The sequence below is a fragment of the Globicephala melas genome, chromosome 5 (genome assembly GCF_963455315.2).
Source record: "Globicephala melas chromosome 5, mGloMel1.2, whole genome shotgun sequence".
NCBI lineage: Eukaryota > Metazoa > Chordata > Mammalia > Artiodactyla > Delphinidae > Globicephala > Globicephala melas.
Genome location: NC_083318.1, coordinates 70,889,264 through 70,910,749, shown reverse-complemented (window position 1 = coordinate 70,910,749; position 21,486 = coordinate 70,889,264). Strand labels below are relative to the sequence as shown.

General features: G+C 39.5%; 1 protein-coding gene and 1 pseudogene across 1 annotated transcript in view; one reads left to right on the top strand and one right to left on the bottom strand.

Moving 5' to 3' along the window:
* Positions 1–21,486, top strand: part of TEC (tec protein tyrosine kinase) — a 141,482-nt gene that overhangs the window by 37,338 nt on the left and 82,658 nt on the right. Inside the window, exon 2 of the mRNA XM_030880465.3 lies at positions 9,127–9,312. Within this exon, the coding sequence (XP_030736325.1) occupies positions 9,175–9,312 (138 nt within the window). The 5' untranslated portion in view covers positions 9,127–9,174. The remainder of the gene's footprint in view (positions 1–9,126; positions 9,313–21,486) is intronic.
* LOC115865695 (small ribosomal subunit protein eS8-like) lies at positions 11,853–14,294 on the bottom strand (annotated as a pseudogene).

Genomic DNA, 21,486 nt, shown 5'->3' with positions numbered 1-21,486 from the left:
TCACTGGACATCTTCCACAGTAATTAGATCATGGCTTATATTCATACTTTTTAAAAGAAAATTTATTTATTTTATTTTATTTATTTTTTGCCACGTTGGGTCTTCGTTGCTGCGTGTGGGCTTTCTTTAGTTGTGGTGAGCGGGGGCTACTCTTCGTTGTGGTGTGCGGGCTTCTCATTGTGGTGTTTTCTCTTGCTGCGGAGCATGGGCTCTAGGCATGCAGGCTTCAGTACTTGTGGTGCACGGGCTCAGTAGCTGTGGCCTGCAGGCTTTAGAGCTCAGGCTCAGTAGTTGTGGCGCAGGGGCTTGGTTGCTCTGTGGCATGTGGGATCTTCCCGGACCAGAGCTCAAATCCGTGTCCCCTGCATTGGCAGGCGGATTCTTAACCACTGTGCCACCAGGGAAGCCCCCGTGATACTTTTTGAATGTAGTTTACAATTTTCATTTGTTACAAGTGATGTATGAGAATGTTTAGTATTTTTATCAGTGTATTTTTATTCTTTTAGAGATCAGGTATGTAACAGCTGGCATTTCAGTTTTGGAAATTTTTCATTAACTGAGCCACACAAGCCTTAGAAGTAAGGGTAAATAATTCTCTGGTCTAATTTGCCATCTTGTTTTAGTATGCTCTGTAGTTTCAGTTGTGATGCTTACCTTTGGTGAGCTTTCTAATGATTCTTTTATAAAAAGGCTGCAATTTGGTTATACTCACTTTACCTGACTGCCCACTATTCTTTGGTACTTCGTTAGCCTGTACAGAATTTTCTTTTTATTGTGCTTTAGGCTTGAAAAGCTAACGTCTGCTTTCATGAAATTTGAACAGGGGAAAGGAAAGGAAATAGAGGGAAGAAGAGGAGTTATAACAAGGACAAATGTTGCATAGACTGTGGTTTTATTTTTGGAAAATAAAAATAACCACATAACCATAAAATAACCATAAAAATAATCCAGAAACCACATATTCCTGTCTGTTGGGGAAGAAATGGTATCACATTACCTTACCATGAAGTTCTGCTGACTCAGGGAATCATTGGGATCATTGGAAGAGCTTCCGTGATGAGCTGGGTAGTGTGGTAATAATATCCTGGAGGAAGGAGAGCCCACCCACCTTTTTCTACTTTTATTTGGCTGCCTTGGTTCTTTTTTTCCCCCTCTCTCCCTTCTCTTCCTCCTTTCATCTTTTTCTATTCTCTTTCTTACCAGTTCCAAAGGGTTGGATGACAGGGACATGGAAAACCATGCTATTCCCTTAAACATATTTCAAAAGTTTTTATTATGGAAAATTTCAAACACAGACAAAAATAAAGTATAATGAACTCTTCCTGTGTGCCTCACTCAGCTTCAACAGTTATCAACTCATGAATAATTTTGTTTTGTCTGTGCTCCCATATCCCCCTTACCAGGTTATAAAGCAAATCACAGATATTATTTTATCTGTAAAATTTTCAGTATGTATCTCTAAAAGATAAGAACTCTTAAAAGTACAATCACAATACCGTCGTCACACCAAAAAACTCCAGAACAACCTAACACTATTTTGTTATCATCAAAATCTTACCACAAACTTAAATATCACCAGTATACAGTTAGTATTCAAGTTGCCACAGTTGTCTCACACATTTCAACTGTCTCATAAGACTTTTAAAGTCTGTTGGTTCCTCCTCAATCTCACTGTTTTTGTTCTTGAAATTTTTGTTAAAAAAGCTTGCTCATTCTGTAAAAAAACCGAATGCGATAATGACTTGGGTTCTTTATTCCTATTTTGAAAACAATAGGAAAATAATATGTTGACATAGATGAATGTTTCATATTAAAAACAATTTAGATTAATATAGTAAAGGAACACATTTTGGTGTTATTTTATATATAATTTCCAAGTTACTTTTATGTTTTTTTCTAGTATAGTTGCTGAAAATCACTTTACCTACTTGAGAAACTTGTTATTCATGTCTTGTTTTCACTAGTTGTTTCCTTCTGAATTAGCAAGAAGCAGAAAGAGAAGTATTTGCTGTGTATCAGAAATTCCTTCATGGGAGGAGAATTAATGCCAAATGTTGTCAAAGTGAATCCACTAATGTTTCATAGTAAGTAGTAAAAAACAAAACAAAACAAAACCCAAAAAAAACCAAAAACCAAAAGAACACAAACCCTTATGATTCAGACTTTATCATGAAAAATAAAGTGAAAATGTTTATTTTATCTCATATATGGCACAATTTAGATTATAATTGTTAACTCTTAGAACAAAGACGCAATCAAATATTAGTTGTTTCCTTGAGATTATTTTTCTGATGAAAATGCGTGATAGAAAGTTGTGACAGCCTTTACGTTTAAATTAGCACAGATCTAAAGAGGGCCATTTTTTTCGAAAGCATTAGAAAGCTTTATCAGTTTTTGCAAGGGTGTATCCATGCGGTAGAATAAAGATTAAGTCACTGTAACAAAGAAACCATCATATGTCATTTCTAAAATAATATAGAAGTGTGTTAACCTGTCAAAGTAGGGTACCAAATCTAGGCTGATAGGGCAGCTCTGCTCCATGAAGTCATTCAAGGACTAGGTTCCAAGAGACTAACACATCATGTAAAGCAATTATGCTCCAATAAAGATGTTAAAAAAAAAAAAAAAAAAGAACTAGGTTCCATCTTGTTCCTCCCTTGCTCTTGTCTACAGTGATGTCTTGAATGCATAAAGTTGAGTCTGCCATGTGTACTTTCTGGCTGGTGGGGAGGTGAAAAATGCCCTAAATCTGGGGAGAGTAGCTTGTCTTTAAGTTGAGGTTGGCCCACGCATCACTTCTGCACACATCCGCTTGGCTTGACCTTAGATGGCCACATGTCACTGCCAAGGAGGCTGGGAAGTATCTCTAGCCCATACGTCCAGGAAGAAGGGAAGAATGGATGAGGGCAGGGGGCAAAAAGCAGTCTGCTTCAGTGTACTTTAGTAATTTAAGTGTAAGTCATTCTTGACACTTGTGTTATTTTATTTTATTTTTACTAGCTAGCTAACTTACTGCAAGATCCTCATTTGCCAGTGGCATTGAGTGTGATGGGAGCAATTCTCCAACATTATTCTCATTATTGACTTTTTGAAAACCCTTATCTTTTGAGTATTTGAAGTTGATGACTGTTGCATTCCCTTATTCAGTGAGAGAAGCAAAACCTAGTAATGTGGAAGGAATATTTGATTGGGACCTATGTGGTTAATTGATCAGTGAGTAATTTTTATGACAACTTTTGCTTCTCTCTAGAATCACTTAACTATGAATCACCTATAGAGTAAATATATTTGTTGATGCTTTGAGGTATTGTAAGCATATAGGGTGGGGGTCCCCAGAGGAAGAGAACCCAGCCCTTTTAGGCTTAAGCCATTTTGTGATCTAAGCCCGGCCACAATGCTTGCCCTTGCAGAAGAATAGGTCTCAGTAGTTAATGATTTTAAGGGAGCAAAAGAAGGTAAAAACAAACAGCTGTTACCAGGCCAGGGAGATAACTTAACCATAATATATCAGTTTACGATTTCAAAGGTAAGGATTAGCCTGAAGCACATTCTTGAGCTGTTTTGCAGAATGCACACCCTCTTGAGGGTTCAACCACCAGATCAACTGGAACCTAAGGAATGATGATTTCAACCTTTGCTGACCCTTCTGACTTCAGTCAACTAGTGCCTGGACTCTGTCAACCTTTCCCCAATTCTATGCTGAATTCTCTTTGCTCCGGCCCCAATCTTGCTGTTTGGGGAGACACCGCTTTGGGAAATATCCCTGTTGTCCTCTTTACTTGCTGCAAGAAATAAATCCTTCCTTCTGCTCTTTGGTTTGGTTCTGTCTTTTGGCTCAATACCCACCAAGAGGCAAGTCTAGTTTTCGGGTAACAGTATTACCCATGGTTTCTTTTCTCCATCCATTGTTCTTTTTCTCTCTCTTTCTTTTCTCTTCCTCTTTATCAGCCAGGAGGCCCTCAACCACAGTCATAGCCAAGGACCACAGTGGGGACCTTCATTGTGAAACCCAAACTTGTCTTAAAGAGCACATGTTAAATCAGTGCATGTACCTGTATTATATGGACAATAAGAAACAACTATCCTTAGTGCAGCACTGCTCAGTCTATTTCCAGGTTCACTTGGCCCCCAGTACAGCACTGTAATCACCCACCATTTGGCAGTGGGCTGGATGGGGACCAGGAAAGATGAGATAAGTCAGCTGGCCTCTGTAACTTTTGCCTTTTGACCTTTTGAGTCTTCTCTTATCTAGACCTAGGTTCAATAGGTCACCAGACAAGGCTACTCAAAACTTTGTAGCCTGCTACAATATCAGTTGGTTGAAAGAAGACACAGTCAAGACTTTAATACAGGTTATCCCTGGGTGCCTTTGTTTCATAGGCAAGGAAGACCTGAGGGCTAAAGTGTTACTTTCTTCTAGAGCTACAAAGCTGCCTGATCCTGGAATAGCTCCAATTCATGATAAGTGGGGAGCCTAGAATGTACCCTTTATTCTGATTGAAGTCGGCCTAGCATTTTTTTCTTCTTTGCTTGTGTTTCTGCTACTCAATTCCCCTTTTACAAAATAAAATTGGGGCTTAAGCTGAGAGTATATGTTGCAGAAGAGAGCATGGTAAGATTTGTTCCTATATAGTAGCTACCCATTTTAGATACTTTTGAATTGAAATATAATCTACAGGTACTGTTGTCAGGCACACATTTGATTTCTCAAGTAAATGTCAGTCTGATGTTTATTCATGCTAGATTTCTTAAAATTGCAAACAGGCACTAACTTTGTCGTAAACCTATGACAAGATGTGTAATAGGCAATGCGTTCTGATGTATAAATTCCAAAATTGAGGGCTTTAACTAAAGTTTACTAATCTAAGGGCATTAACAAGTATTAGATTGAATTAGATAGTTTTGCTGATTTTGTAGGTAAAATATTGCCGAACATTGGCAATTTCATATGGCTTAACCTAGTAAGGTGAGAATTTCAACAACCTTAAATCACTCTTTGCTCCTTCCTGTAAGGAGTTCATCCTTCTTCTACCCTGATAACTAGGCTGTTTGTTTCTTATTTACTATACCGCTTACCATCCTATCATTTGGTAACTCACAGTCACCTCTGTTCCCTTGATTAAAAATGTTATGAAAGGGTGTATAGAGTAGGCTGGGTAGCCTTAGCAGCCATTTAAAATATATATATATATATATATATATATATATATATATATATATAAAATATTTTTTTTTTCAGGCAGAATTTTTTATGATGAAAAAGAGTTTTTAGATCTTTTGGCTAAAATTGCTAGACCATGAAACTGAGATCCATGAGTCTGGTACTCTGATTTGCAACACTGGGCAGAGAATGTAACTTCCTGGTGGTTTGGGTTTCTCATTGGTAAAACAGTGTTCATTACCTGAACAGTGTCCGTTACCTCCTTCAGAATATTGGTGTTCAAGATAAGCAACAAGAATTTGCTGTGTAGCACAGGGAACTATATTCAATCTCTGGTAATAATCTACAGTGGAAAATAATCTGAAAAAATATACCTGAATTACTTTGCTGTGTACCTGAAACTAACACAATATTGTAAATCAACTATACTTCAATAAAAAAAAAGAATGTTGGTGTTCAAAGACTGTTAAGTTTTTCAAACTTTTAACAATTAGCAGTCAGAGTAAAGAAAAGAGTGTTCTTTTTTTTTAAAATAAATTTATTTATCTATTTTTGGCTGTGTTGGGTCTTCGTTGCTGCGTTTGGGCCTTCTCTAGTTGCGGCGGGCGGGGCTACTCTTCATTGCGGTGCGCGGGCTTCTCATTGTGGTGGCTTCTCTTTGTGGTGGGGCACAGGCTCTAGGTGCACGGTCTTCGGTAGTTGTGGCTCACAGGCTTTAGAGCGCAGGCTCAGTAGTTGTGGCGCACGGGCTTAGTTGCTCCGCAGCATGTGGGATCTTCCCGGACCAGGGCTTGAACCTGTGTCCCCTGCATTTGACAGGTGGATTCTTAACCACTGCGCCACCAGGGAAGTCCCAAGAAGAGAGTGTTCTTGTGTTCACCTTCAAGGAGACACAGAGAAAAGGGGCTTAACTTGCAGCTACGAGTTTTATTTTAAAAAGATATTTTTAACCCAGAGTTGGTTCCTTTGTGATTCTTATTTCTGAATGGGTCAGTTCTTTTCGGTGTGGAAAATGGCTGGGAGAGTGAGCTGGAGGACTCTGAAATTTTGTTTCATCTTCGTTTTCTACTTTAGAGCATCAAGCCTATTATTTCTCCAGTTTTTTAAAAAAATTAATTAATTATGTATGTATGTATTTTTATTCAAGTATTGTTGATTTACAATGTTTTTGTAAATTTGCTGTCTCCAGTTTTTAAAAAATATTAATTAGAGAGACTGTCTCCCGTTTTTTAAAAGAGACTGTCTCCAGAGAGACTGTGTCCAGTTTTCTTAAAAAATTAATTATGTGTGTATGTATTTTTATTGAAGTATTGTTGATTTACAATGTTGTGTTAGTTTCAGATGTACAGCACAATGATTCAGTTATACATACTTATATATATGTATTTTTTCAGATCCTTTCCTCTTATAGGTTATTACAAAATATTGAGTCTAGTTCCCTGTGCTGTACCGTACATCCTTGTTAGTTATGTATTTTATTTATAGCAATGTGTATATGTTAATCCCAAACTCCTAATTTATCCCCACCACCTTTCCCCTTTGGTAACCATAAGTTTGTTTTCTATGTCTATGGGTCTATTTCTGTTTGAATATAAATTCATTTGCTCTCTTCAGTTTTTGGTATTGAGAGGTTGGTGTCCGTCTTTTTTTTTTTTTTTAACATCTTTATTGGAGTATAATTGCTTTACAATGGTGTGTTAGTTTCTGCTTTATAACAAAGTGAATCAGTTATACATACACATATGTTCCCATATCTCTTCCCTCTTGCGTCTCCCTCCCTCACACCCTCCCTATCCCACCCCTCTAGGTGGTCACAAAGCACCAAGCTGATCTCCCTGTGCTATGCGGCTGCTTCCCACTAGCTATCTATTTTACAGTTGGTAGTGTATATATGTCCATGCCACTCTCTCACTTCGTCCCAGCTTACCCTTCCCCCTCCCCATATCCTCAAGTCCATCCTCTAGTAGGTCTGTGTCTTTATACCCGTCTTACCCCTAGGTTCTTCATGACCTTTTTTTTTCCCCTTATATTCCATATATATGTGTTAGCATATGATATTTGTTTTTCTCTTTCTGACTTAACTTCATTCTGTATGACTTAACTTCACTCACTACAAATAACTCAATTTCGTTTCTTTTTATGGCTGAGTAATATTCCATTGTATTTATGTGCCACATCTTCTTTATCCATTCATCTATTGATGGACACTTAGGTTGCTTCCATGTCCTGGCTATTGGAAATAGTGCTGCAATGAACATTGGGGTGCATGTGTCTTTTTGAATTACGGTTTTCTCTGGGTATATGCCCAGTAGTGGGATTGCTGCGTCGTATGGTAGTTTTATTTGTAGTTTTTTTTTTTTTTTTTTTTCCGGTACACGGGCCTGTCACTGTTGTGGCCTCTTCCGTTGTGGAGCACAGGCTCCGGACGCGCAGGCTCAGCGGCCATGGCTCACGGGACCAGCCGCTCCGCGGCATGTGGGATCTTCCCAGACCGGGGCATGAACCCGTGGCCCCTGCATCGGCAGGCGGACTCTCAACCACTGCACCACCAGGGAAGCCCCTATTTGTAGTTTTTTAAGGAACCTCCATACTGTTCTCCATAGTGGCTGTATCAATTTACATTCCCACCAACAGTGCAAGAGGGTTGCCTTTTCTCCACACCTTCTCCAGCATTTATTGTTTCTAGATTTTTTTGATGATGGCCATTCTGACCGGTGTGAGATGATATCTCATTGTAGTTTTGATTTGCATTTCTCTAATGATTAATGATTGTGTGGTGTTTTCTTAATAAGTTCTCTCCCACATCTCAGTAACCTTGTGGTATTTACCTCCATATTTTATGAATGAAGGAAACTGATGATATTCACAGGTTAAGCTGTTGTAAAGTAACTTTCCAGAAAATGGAGGGCCTGATTGTATGACGGGAGTTCAGTAATAGGGAGTTGCAAGGGTGTTTCCGAGGTGTCGGGTTGGGTGTGAAGATGGTAGACTTCCTCACTGGCAGTATCAAGTTCCCGGCTGTGCTCTTCACGTGACTCCTGTTGCCTCTGTGGTTTGATACACAATGACTTCTTGTCAGGGTGTGGTGGAGAGCAGGGAAGAAAGGGCTGTTGTCCATTCAACTTGTCTCAGGTAAGAATGTTCAGGCCTTTTCTGAGTATCTTTGGTTTTCAGAGAGTTAAATTTTGTTAGATTTTAGAAGGCTTATTAGTCTAGGCATGGATAGTCTAGACGTGGGGCTCCAAATATAGGGCTGAGAACCTTACACAGGTGAACTCTGCCCTGAGGGGCAGCTGTATAGGGTAGGTTAGCTGAGTAGGATTAGCTGTAACTGGGTGGGTTTCCTTCCTCTTGTGGTTGAGACAGGAGCCATAGGGAAGAGAAATGTGGAGCATGGTGGTGTAGGTATCAGAGAACATCCTCGTGGCTCTGGTGGCGAGGATGCTTGATCAAGATTACATCCTTATTAGAGCTGGAGATTGAATGCTATCCACCACTATGGTAATAATGCACTTTGTTCACAGTCTACCGTGCCTGTGTGCTTGTCTGTTTTGTGTACCAAGATCCTGAGGCAATTTAAATATCAGCCTAAACCAGCCATGCAGGCAATGAAATGTACTTTTCCTGCTGGGATATTTGTTTCCCTGCAATCAGATAGCAGAAGAGTGTGCCAGCAAGCTAAGGGATGGCAGGGAGGGACAAAGGAGTGAATCATCATCATCATGGCAAACCTTGATTAGATTTTCTTATGAAATCCAGGGACATGGAGGAACAGGATGGGGCTGGGGAAGAAGAGGAGGTTGAGCTTTCATGCCCTGGGCATTTTTAGTCCAGGTGCATGGAGTAACATTCCTCGGCTCTAGCTGTGGTCAGAGTAAAATCTGTTTTGGTAAATTTGGAATGACAGCCTTCTTGGATAATTAACATGTCGCATTTTATTGCAACTGTTTATTTTCTTCCTTCAGAACCCTGGGATCTTCAATGGCAGGAGAAACAGTGATCAGAAGACCGAGATGAATTTTAACACTGTTCTGGAAGAGATTCTTATTAAAAGGTCACAGCAGAAAAAGAAGACATCACCCTTAAACTACAAAGAGAGACTTTTTGTGCTAACAGAGTCCATGTTAACCTACTATGAGGGTCGGGCAGAGGTAGGAGACAATCAAAGTTTACTTTGTTGCTTTCCATGTTGATACTGTTTTATAATACTGACATTCCGCATACCCTCCAAATCTTATGGAGTAAGCTTTAGGTTAATGAAGTTAAGGTAATGATTTATTATCATTTGGATTGGAAAGATAAAGTTAAGGATATGGATAGACATTTTTCACAAGTCTGGTAATTATGGGGTTAGTATATACATGCGTATACAATTTTATATCGGCCTAGTGAATTAATGTATTAGAGAAAACAGATCCCTACATCAGTTTTAGATCCTTGTGGAATTCATTAAGTATTTTGTGTACATGGCTCTTTTCCATAAACTATCATATTATGTATAAAAGTCTTCTTTAGCACATATAAACTGTCTATGTTCATCACTTTATATGAATATTTCTTCATTATTAAGTGAAAGTTACTTAAAACTGCTTAGTGATTGGGTGGAGTTGACTGACAACAGAACTGTTCAACTTTTTTTTGTGATAAGCAGCTAGTGCAAAGTTCCTTTGATGGGAGCAGAGGGCAGTGGCTCACTAAGAACCTGGTCAATGAGCAGGTGGCAGAGGGGGGCCATGTTGTCAGCCAGCTCCTGTCTTTTCAGTTGTTTTAGCCTCTGGTTCTACCACTAGATGAGGTGCATGCATATTAGAGTGGCCTCCGACCCATCTTTTTTTCTCCTGCCATCTTGGGAGTGCCTCATCTAGTACTGCAGGCCCAGCCACGTTCCTCCCTTTTAGAAATTTTCTTGGGTTCTAGGAAATGGCTGGGAGACTGTGTTGCCCTTTTTGACCACATGCCATTGTCTGCTTGGTTACAGTAGATTGTTGGTGATCCTGATGTTTGATTTTAGTTTATTTTATTCTGCTATTTTCCTAGAGCACCTTCCTCAGAAATGGATTTACTCATTTTTGTTTTGTTTTTGTTTTGTTTTACTTCCACTAATTTCTCCCACTGATTTCTCTGTATTTTGGTTCCCCCAATACAGACAGAATGGCATTGCTTCTCGCTGGTGCTCCTCAACAGAGTCCTTAACTCTGTTCATTTCTGCTCTGGCTTGTCATTGTGACCTTGTCATTGTGGAATTTTGCCTGTTCACGTAATTTAGGACTATAGTCCTTTATCCACCTTCCTAAACCCCAAAATGCTGAAGACCCAAACTTCAAAAACTCTCTCAGTTGCAAAACCTGACCTTAGATGAAGCTATTTTTAGTCTTTATCTTAGTGTGATTTGTGTGTGTGTGTGTGTGTGTGCAGAATTAGTAATGTGTTTAATTATGTGGGTTGTCCAGTTCTTGCTGGGAGTGTATATGGTGTATGTGCTGTATTACATTTATTAAATCTGAAAAATTCAGGATTCCAAAAGGGTTTCAGATAAGACTAGAAATATGAATTATTTTAAAATCTAAAATAAATTTTAAGGGGAAACATTAATAATTTTTTGCTGTATAATAATGATTTGTCATAATTTGAATAATATCATAAGAAAAGAATAGGAATGTAACAGTAAACGTGGGAAAGTGTGGTCCTTTACTAACCAAAAAAACCCTCAGAATCCTACATTACCTGCTTAGAAACATGGACCCATACAATTGAAATACATTGCAATTGTTAAGTCACTTTGAAGATGGTAAATGATAATACAAAGATGATACAAAGTTAAAAGTGCCCTAATGGCTTTAGCTTAAGCAGAATAAAGAGAACAGTGGAAACTCTCTTATTTCAGAACCTGACCCACTGTCTTTCCTGGCAGCAGCCTCCGCCACCATGAGAACCAGAAAGGACAGAATGAAGAGGTTGTCACAACATGTAACAGCCCAGCCTCTGACACTTAGCATTGATTTACTGTATAGCACAGGGAATTATACCCAATATCTTGTAATAATGTATAATGGAATATAATCTGCAAGAAACCTGAATCACTGTGCTGTACATCTGAAACTTATACAATATTGTAAATCAACTATACTTCAATTAAAAAAAAAAAAAAAAAACAAGAAGAATCCATCTCCTTTCTGGCTACTGCTGACTGGCCCAGGGAGCCTAGTCCCGTTAGCTAGTCCTGCCTGAACCCCCCTCCTCCCATGGGCTGGGCATTCTGATCCCTCCTGGATTCTTTTCTTGGAGACTGATGTTCATTGGCAAACTTACGACCTTCAGTTGAAAATATGGTTGCAGATTTGTTTGCCTCCCACAGTTAAAAAGAAATAGTTAACTATATTAAAAAGTCAGGAATTTTAAGATAAGAATCTGAATTCTTGAGACAATAAAAGTTCTGATAGTACTAGGCAGAATTCCTTCTTGACAGCTCTCAGCCTAGCTCCTAGGTAAGCCCAGTAGCACTTCGCTGTTATGTTTCTTCCCTGTTTGGGTTAATCTGCCCAGTTCTCTGTTTTCCTTGGGTAAATGTTCTTGTTTTCATCTCCCTCGCCCTAGAAGCTGTGATCTGAAAAGGGCTGTAATGTGGGTAACCCACATTTTTTAGAACAATAAACACCTTTATTATATGAGCTAAGATAGGAGGGAAGAGGATTTATTTGCCTTTCTGGGCCTTGATTTTCCTCAGATAGAACTCCAGCTCCTTTCCCTCTAGCATATAGTGATCTGCTCAGCCACACTGGCCTGCTCTTGAAGTGATGCATGCAAGAAGCTTGTCCTGCTGGAACTGCTCCTATAGAAGACTGCTGATTTTGGCATTCTTTTTCTTCATTCATTCATTCATTCATTTATTTTTGCCTGCGTTGGGTCTTCGTTGCTGCCTGAGGGCTTTCTCTAGTTGCGGCAAGTGGGAGCTACTCTTTGTTGTGGTGCGCGGGCTTCTCACTGCGGTGTCTTCTCTTGTTATGGAGCATGGGCTCTAGGGCGCGTGGGCTTCAGTAGTTGTGGCACATGGGCTCAGTAGTTGTCGCTTGCGGGCTCTAGAGCGCAGGCTCAGTAGTTGTGGTGCATGGGCTTAGTTGCTCTGTGGCATGTGGGATCTTCCTGGACCAGGGCTCGAACCCGTGTCCCCTGCATTGGCAGGTGGATTCTTAACCACTGCACCACCAGGGAAGCCCCCTTTTATCATATTTCTTCTGAATATTCTTTGATCGTTTTTTGTTTGAAATCTCTTCCTCCTCAGGAGTCAGCTTGGCCCCCTTCTTGTGGCCCAGGGGCAGTGCACAGTGGGACTTGTACCACTACCGGTACGGTGTGCTGTCAGTGAGCATGATGCAGTTCTTCACCAGGGTCTTGGTACGGACCAGTTTGTTGTTGGATGCATTGTAGACAACATCAATGATCCTTGTCTTGCGTGTACAAACACTCCGAGCCCCAGGAGAAGTTCCCCACGTCTAGCCTCAAAGCCCGGTAATTCTTGTTGCCCCTCCTTGCACATGGACTGTGTGTATGCGGCGGGGTCCAATCTTGGTGTTGGCAGCAGGGCGTTCCAGCTCATACCTCCACTTCCTGTGGTAGGGCTTTCTCTTGTCCCCGGTCTTGCGGCTCTTGTGCCAATTGTCCCAAGAGATGCCTACGTGTGGAAGCAGGGGGCAGGAGCCTCAGCCAGGGAGCCCAGGGCTGGGCCCTGCCAGCCCAGTGCCCAGAATCAACAGGTATTAAAAGAAAATATTTTGTTAAAAGTGTAAGACTTGTAAGACTCTAAGTGGATTAGAAAAACCATGGGGGCCATTCTGCAGTAGCCCCAGAGATATTTATTTTAGTTGTTCATAGTTCTGTTTTTTAAAAGAAATACTGATTGGCTACTGATTGATCTAGTAGCTATGATTCCTAGTTTCTTTGTAGCAATTCAGTGACATTCATCCTTTATTAAAACTCTCAGTTAATCACAGAGTCAGACATCAATCTTTTCCTGGTTCTCTGGACCCCAGCTCCTTCCATAGGATGGCAATAAGCTTTTACTGAAAATTTTCCTATTAAATACAGTTTATTGTACTTTTCAAAGTATGCTAAGAAATTCTGTTCTAGACGATGAGAAATTCAGTCAAGCTGTTTCTTCCAAGTCTCATGTAAAACTTGTGTTTCCGTTTCTGCTGTGGGCCATTCTTTGGTTTGTCCTCCTTGCTCTTTCTCAACTAGCTTATGTTTCTGCATCTTCTAGTGAACCAATAAAAGATCTTACTGACGATTTATATTGTTTGCTCTTCTTACAATAACACAGAACAAAGGAAACTGCGCTCTTGCTTTCTGGTCAGGGAACTAAATGACACAGGGGTTAGACCACCTGACGTTCTGCTGGAGCCGCCACATGGTTTTGAGATGGAATCCAGGGAAGAACAGGACTGGAGTTTAATCAGAAAAAAGGCCTTTTGGGGCTTCCCTGGTGGCGCAGTGGTTGGGAGTCCGCCTGCCGATGCAGGGGACACGGGTTCGTGCCCCGGTCCACATGCTGCGGAGCGTCTGGGCCCGTGAGCTATGGCCGCTGAGCCTGCGCCTCCAGAGCCTGTGCTCTGCCACAACAGTGAGAGGCCCGCGTACCGCAAAAAAAAAAAAAAAAAAAAAAAAAGAAAGAAAAAAGGCCTGTTAAATAATGGTGAGAAAACAAGGAATGGAGAGATTTTTATATGTTTAGATATTTGAATACAAAAATTTCGAGTAGAGTGTAAATCTGCAACTATTGTTAGCTAAGAAATCAGGACATTTTTATAATTGGACTTTGGTATTACCAATTTTGTTGGTTTCTTGTCTGTAACACTCCTCTGTTATGAAAGCTGACAATAGTTTATAAGGTTGAGGAATAGGGAGACTAGTTGTGTCAGGGATCCCCAAGGCTACCCCCAGGTTCAGTAATTCACTAGGAGAACTCAGGGGACTGAGCGCTGAGTTTAACTCACTGCTATGATTTATTTCAGTGAAAGAAGAAAAAGCAAAATTAGCAAGGGAAAAGGTGCCTGGGGCAAGTCTGGAGGAAACCAGTCACAAGCTCGCAAGAGTCCTTTCTCAGCAGAGCCACAAAGCGGGTATATAATTCCTCCATTACCGGATTGTGACAATTGTGAAATGTTTTCTAACTGGGAACCTCGTTAGAGACTCAGTGGCCGAGGTTTTCATTGGAGGCTGGTCACATAGGCACCCTCTGTCTAAGCATGTACCAAAATTCCAGACTCCAGAAGGAAAGCAGGGGTTCAGCATAAGCCAGGTTGTTTGTACAAACAGGTTAGGCCCAGTGAGCCATTCTTATCAGTGCTGGGAATGGGAGAGCCCTCCCCTCTCAAAGTGCGAGTTCCCAGAACCCAGCCAAGGACCAACCTTGTAGGCAGCACCATAGGCCTGTCATGTTAACTCTTTCGTGCACATTAGTAGTAATTATGATACAAATTATTGAGTACCCAATACAGGCCAGGCACTGTGCTAAATAAGTACATGCATTATTTTCTTTATTCCTCAAAACAATACTGTATGAAGTCTTATTAGTACCCCCATTTCAAAAATGAGTGATACGAGGCTCAGAAAGTTTAAAAACTTACACAAGGTCAAATACTAATGAGTTGCAGGGCTGTTTCTTCAGAGCCTGTCTTTGAAACAACCTTGATACTCTGGGGAAACTTAGGAAAAAAATCTATTAAATCTCTCTATAATACAGATGAAGTTTTATTTTAAAACTTTTGATGATATTTTTATTACTTTCAGCTATGATTTTTTTAAAAAATTTCTTTGTGGTAGAAGAAAATTAACGTCAGACAAAACGGGGATTTTTGTCTGATTCTGCCACTATCTAATTGGACTTTAGAAAACAGTGTTCTTCAATTGTTTTTATAGATCAGAAATTGCTTTCATATAAATATATTGTCTCTTTACACCCTTAACTCCCTTGCCATCACTGTTTCAACCCAGCACACATCCGATCTATTTCCAAGTCCTGTGAATTCTCCTTCCCTTCATTACAACCTTATTGCAGCTCCCAACTCCTTTCTCTTGGTGGATTACTGCCCTAGTTGATTTTACTTTTGGATCTTCATCTTTCAACTATAAAACCATAAAAGGGATTTTTAAAACTTGTAGATTTGCATCTGCTCTACGATCAAGTTAAAACTCCTTAGCTTGGAATACAAGGTACTTGATGGCCTTTTTCCTTGTCTTCCCTGTCTCCTTCCTCCATCCCCAGCTGGCTTCTACCTGCAGTTACTCTTTCACATTGTGCCTTTGTTACTATTGTTCAATCAACTTGAAGTGATATATTCCTCTACCTGCCTACCAGGAGCTGTCTATCTATCCATATCTATTTTATCCATCAGAAATGTGTTGAGTGCCCTAGTAATCACTTACTCATCTTTTCTGACTCAGCTCAATCCCCATCTTCTCTGAAGCCTTTCCTGTATCCCTCCCACCAGTGATGGAATCCCCAGCCCACCTCAGCCCTTTGTGCCCTGTTCATATTTTTATCATGACATCTTGGTTGCTTGACTCTATCTACATATCTGTGTCCCCCATTGGACTTTAAGCTCTTTGAGGGCAGGGTTCATAGCTTTTCTATCTTCGTATTTCTGAGAGTTTAGTGCACAGTTGAGTGCTCAATACACGTTGGATGGCTGGATGGGTCCAAAGGAGACATGGGGAGACCTCAACCCTTAGAAGCAGGCAGGGCAGATTTATCCTATGCAAACATCAGGAACAACCAGAAAGGTTGTCATGCTGCTAATAAGTAGAAGGGTCAGGATTTGAGCCTTGGTATTCTGACTCTTAAGTTCAGTGCTCTTCCTATAATGCCTCCCTTATTGTTTTATTCCAGTTGTACTGAAATCAAACATTCTATGTGATGAGTTGTTTGAAAATTTAACCTTTTACCCAGGTTAACTGTCGGGATAGTGGAGGTAGTTATAAGATGATGGCACGAGTCTCTTGAATATCCTGGGCAACCTCTCATATTTCTATAAGGCCTTCTGGGGCATATAGAGTTGTTTTCTTTACCACCCCTGGAACCTGGAGACTCTAGTGATACAGGCATAAGAGCTTATTAAGGTTCTGAAATGATCAGATATTTCTCCCTTAGTTGTATCCCTAGACTAGGTGGACTCCCAGTGGGGAGCATAGGTTTACAAGACCTTTCTAATTGCTACCTGAAGATTTATATCTTCTGGCACTTTCTAGGATTCTGGGGGGCGAGTGTGGGGTGGACAAAATAGTTTCTTTTACTATAGGACAATTGGAAGTGTTTGCATCAGACTTTAGAGGTTATCAGACAATTCACTAGCTTGTAAAAAGTGGGACAGCTGTAGATGCTCTGTAGACGGTACAGTGGTTAGTGTACTAGGGCTCTGAAAATTCTCAACTCTATTATCCGATGAAAACTCATTTTCTTTTTGGCAGTTGAGTTTCCTTGTTTCCAAAATAAGGTTGTATCAACTTCCTGTCTTGCGTCTCAGTTTCCTCTCTGGTGTCTCTTTCCCCACTTTTGATTCATATCTGTTTTCTTATTTTACTGACTGGATCTGACCTTCCTCATCACTTAAAAGAGCCAAGATGCAGGTCTGAAGTCCTAGGGTCTGATTTACCTTCTTAATTTGACAAATTATCCATGTTCATTTAATAATGTTCACTGTTTTTTTCCTCTAGGAAGCAGAAACCTATTTAAGATAGAAAAGGGGGAGAATACCATTTGTTCCATCCACACTCCAAAAATATTTTTGTAACTTTTAATTTTGCTGTAGTTTCAGACTCACAGAAAAGTTGCAAGAATAGTACAAGGAACTCTCAAGTAACCTTTACTCAGATTCACAAATTACCTATGGTTGCCCCATTTGCTCTGTCATTCTCTTGGTCTCTTCCTTGGTCTCTAACTCTTCATATGCATGTTTTCCGAACCATTGGAAAGTAAGCTGTAGACAGTCCCCTTTTGCTGTTAAATAATTCATTGTGTATTGTCTAAAAATAAGGACATTCTCTTTTAGAACCACAGTACAATGATCAAAATCAAGACATGTAACGCTGATACAGTAGTATTAAGTGGTCCAGAGTCCATAGTCAAATTTCATTCATCATTCCACTGATGTCTTCGTAGCTGTTTCTCAACCTCCCCTCCTTGCCCAAATCCAGGATCTAATCCCTGATCACACATTGCATTTAGTAGGTCAAGACATAAAGTTTGTAAATGTCCATGGTGCAAGGAAGAGAAATGCATGGAGGAAATACTGTCCTTTGTCATTTGTTGTAAAATGCCAACTACATCATGAATACTCAGTGATTGTATATCAGAGTCTGCAAACATGAAATTGGATTTAAAAATCATTAGAGTTGTTCTCCTCCTCTCATTCTCATGGTCATCATTACGGGCTGAAGATCACCTTCCTGCGAAATAAGTTATTTTAGCCTGGTCCACTGAGATGAATATTAATCACTTTCTCTCTCCCCCACCTCAATTTTAACTTTTTATTCTTCTGTGTGAAATAATTATGAGTCATGTAAAGCATTTTTTGGAGAACAGTACAGTATGAGTAATTTCTAGTAAATGAAGAGGGAATTTAATCAAAGGTTTGGTCCTCATGCTACTTAAAAGTAGAAATAATAAACGGATTCTAGATCTCAAAAAATACTCTTGGATCTGGCTCTGATAGTTGTGGTTTATTCAGTGATGATTTGTATCATGATGAGAGAGACAAAGGCCTTAAGAAAAACCAGCATTTCTGTTCATACATGATATTACCTAGTTTATTTTATTCAGAAGACTTAGCTCTCGGCAATTTTTAGTGTTACCAAAAAGGCAAATTTCCATCAGAGTTTTATATAGCTATTTTAGGACTGAATATATTCAAAAAGCTGTGCTGTAGGCACTGAAGGCAATTATGAAAAGAACAATTCCTAGAATGTTTGGGAAATGGCCGTATAGCTGAAATAAACAGCATTTCCTCCCCACCCCCTTTTCCCACCTGCCTATCTTGAAGGAAACTTGTCTTAATCAGAAGTACGTGTCACTTGTTGATTTTAAAAAAAAGGAACTGTATCTGACATCATGATTTTCGTAAGCTGAGTTTTGTTTTTCTCTGCATCGTGAACTGCTGGGTTGGGGATTCTTAGAAATCTTTGAAGCTAGTTCTGTAATTAGTAGCTTCTATTAAGTGTTTGTTGATGAGGATAGGTATGATAGCACTTACCCTGAGGAACAGTTAAAAAAGAGACCAAATTATATGAGTAGAGGAAGCATTGGTGGTACAAGTGCAGACTATATAGATTTTTGGTGAGGGGTGGGGTTGGGGAGGGATTGGAAAAGGTCTCCATTTGGCTGTGGGTTGGAGTATGAGCAGTGTTGGGCAGAAGGAGCCCATTCATGCAGTGGGAACATCATGTGCAGAGGCCCTGGGGTGGAAGAGGGCTTGGTGTGTCTGTGAAACTGTTCTGTTCCAGACCTACATAGATTTATATGCTGATAATTACCCATTCATGGGGATGATTATTTGTTAGTAATGAAGAAGTCGTACAATTTTAGAGCTGGAAGGAACTCTAAAGAGTAACCTTCAAGTCTTCCACTTGTGGAAACTGAAGGTAAGGAAATGATTTGCTCCAGGTCACCCAGTAAGCTGGTTTGTTAAGCCTGCATCAAAACTCTGCTCAGCCTCTCTGATTGCACTGCCTTTGTTTTGGAAAAGATGAGTTTGGGTTGCCCAGGTAGGTGAGGGCATTTACACAGCTTAAATAATATGGTTGTTCACAGAACGGACTCCATCTAGTGACTATTCAGACCCCTTTGCTTAAAATACTTGTCACTTTTTTGACTTTGAAGCTTTGCTCTTGCTGTGCTTAACAGTTGTCCTTCTGTTCATCCAATTCCCATTTCAAGTCCTCTTTTTTCTTTAAATTTGAAAAAATTTTATTTTTAAAAAAAAATGAAGTATAGATTTACAATGTTGTGTTAGTTGCTGGTGTATAGCAGAGTGATTCAGTCGTGTGTGTTTGTGTGTATATATGTATCCTTTTTCAAATTCTTTTTCATTATAGGTTATTATAAGATATTGAATATACTTCCCTGTGCTATACAGTAGGACCTTGTTGTTTATCTATTTTATGTAATGTGTATCTGTTAATCCCAAGCTGTTTCTGTTTTGTAAATAAGTTCATTTGTATCATTCTTTTAGATTCCATATAGAGGTGATATCATATGATGCTTGTTTTTCTCTGACTTACTCTTAAGTGAGAGACCTTGTTCACCTTCCCACCCTCCAGTTGTAAATGCCAGCCCCTTCGGAATTACTGTTAAATTTATATGTATTATTATTGTTATTGCCTCTTTAAAGTCACCAACTACATAATAATCTCCTTGAAGGCAGAGGTTGTTGCCTCCTAATTTCAACATATCACACAATATCTTGTACCCATTGCCTGCTCAAAAAAGTTTTTGTTGGTAAAAATTACAGTAGTGATGATCAGTTAGTATTTCAAGTAAGCAAAAAGATCTTTAGCGACATTGTGATAGTTATTTCCCATGCAATTTTGTTCCATTTTAGTTGTTGAGAAGATGCCTTATTTAAATTTAGAATCAAAACTGTGTTTTTATTTAGTATTTATTAGTATTAAGCTCTCCCCCAAACTAAAATGTGGACATTATTGTAAACAGCCAGAGTATGAACTGTCAGAAGAAATCACATGGCCATTTGAGAAAGTGAAACTACATTTTGAGTTGTTTCTAAATCCATTTAGAACATGGTTTAGCCACTGGTCAGGTACACGTAGAGAATCACCTATAGAAGGGCACTTAGAAACACCTGGGTTATTCAGTAATTCCATGACTCTCTTAAGAGAACTCTTGATGTTATTAGCCTTTGGGTTTTGTGAATATACTGTACTTCTGAGATAAATATTATCTCATGATGGCTTGATGATCGCTACTTCAGATAATTAAAAACATTGTTATAGTCTTCTTACCAAAGCTCTTCATTTACCTTTTATTTTTAATCATAGTCAACTGCCTATAATATTTGCATGATACCACATTGGTAAACACCTGAATTGAAAAATTGCACAAAATATGTGCAATATAGTTGTTAAATAAAATTAAATGAGTAAGTAAGAGACTTAAATGAAATCTCTAGTGATTTTTAATAGACTGCGAGAAAGGAGTTCCCCCCCGCCCCCGCCCGCATCATCTTAGTTGTATGTGAAGACTTTTGGAAAAGTTCTGTCTTTATTCCAAGTAATCACATAGGTATAGCTGCTCCTTAATTTTATTTGCCACTGCAAAAAGTAACATGGATAGGTGCAATTCCCTGCTCATTAGATTGTAACATGTGAATTTTTCTCCTTTTAGGGGAATATATATATATGTAAAATATATTTATTTCATGTATATATATTTCCTGGCAAAAGAGAGTCTGTGCACTTACCTGTTTCATGGGACTCAGCTTATTTGTTTTCATTCATTCATCATTTGTACAGAAAAGATTTAGTGAGTATGTACAGTATGGTAGGGATGGAGGAATTAAAAGATGAATGATTCTGGTTTTGTTAAGCTTACAGTCTGATTAAGTTATACTTCTGCCTTTCTGGATTCAAAATGGCAAACTTTCCTATACTGCATCCAGTCTGTTTTGAAGGGGGCCTCTTGAGACCTGGAGTTATCCTTGTGTGCCACTGTTGTTTGCACTCACCCATGTTTTTCTGGATTACCTGGGAGTCTTAACTTTCCTGGCCCTTGTGTTTCCCTCTGTTCTTAGACTTTACATAGCATAGAGTTCACAAAAGTACAGGGGTTTTGCACACCTACTTGCAATGCTCTGTTCTCCATAGCATCTCCATAAAGTGTATCTGTAGATAACCAACACATTTGCCCACCATCTACTTCACAGGTGAAGACACTGGGGAACAAACAACCAAGTCAGGTACCTTCTCTGAAGTGACATCCCATCTGACTAGCTGAACCAAGATGTCTTATCTTTCTGGCTAGCGTGCTGTTAAACCACACTGTGCTAGTTTAAGGAAGGGGGACTGCCTTAAACAGTGTGTTCACTGACCACCTCTATATATACGTTTCCTTCCTCCTTCCATTCTTTAGCTTTATATATAAGACCTTAGAAAGGGTGTTCTTTCAGCGCTTGTTGATTTGTGTTTGTTTTTTCCTCACTGCACCCCTGTGAGGTGGTGGGAATTCTATGCATTTCAGTAAATCAGAGTTGTACAGAAAAGAGACCCACGAAAAGAACATATTACTGTGAATGCTTAGATGAAAGAAATTGAAAGGGTTA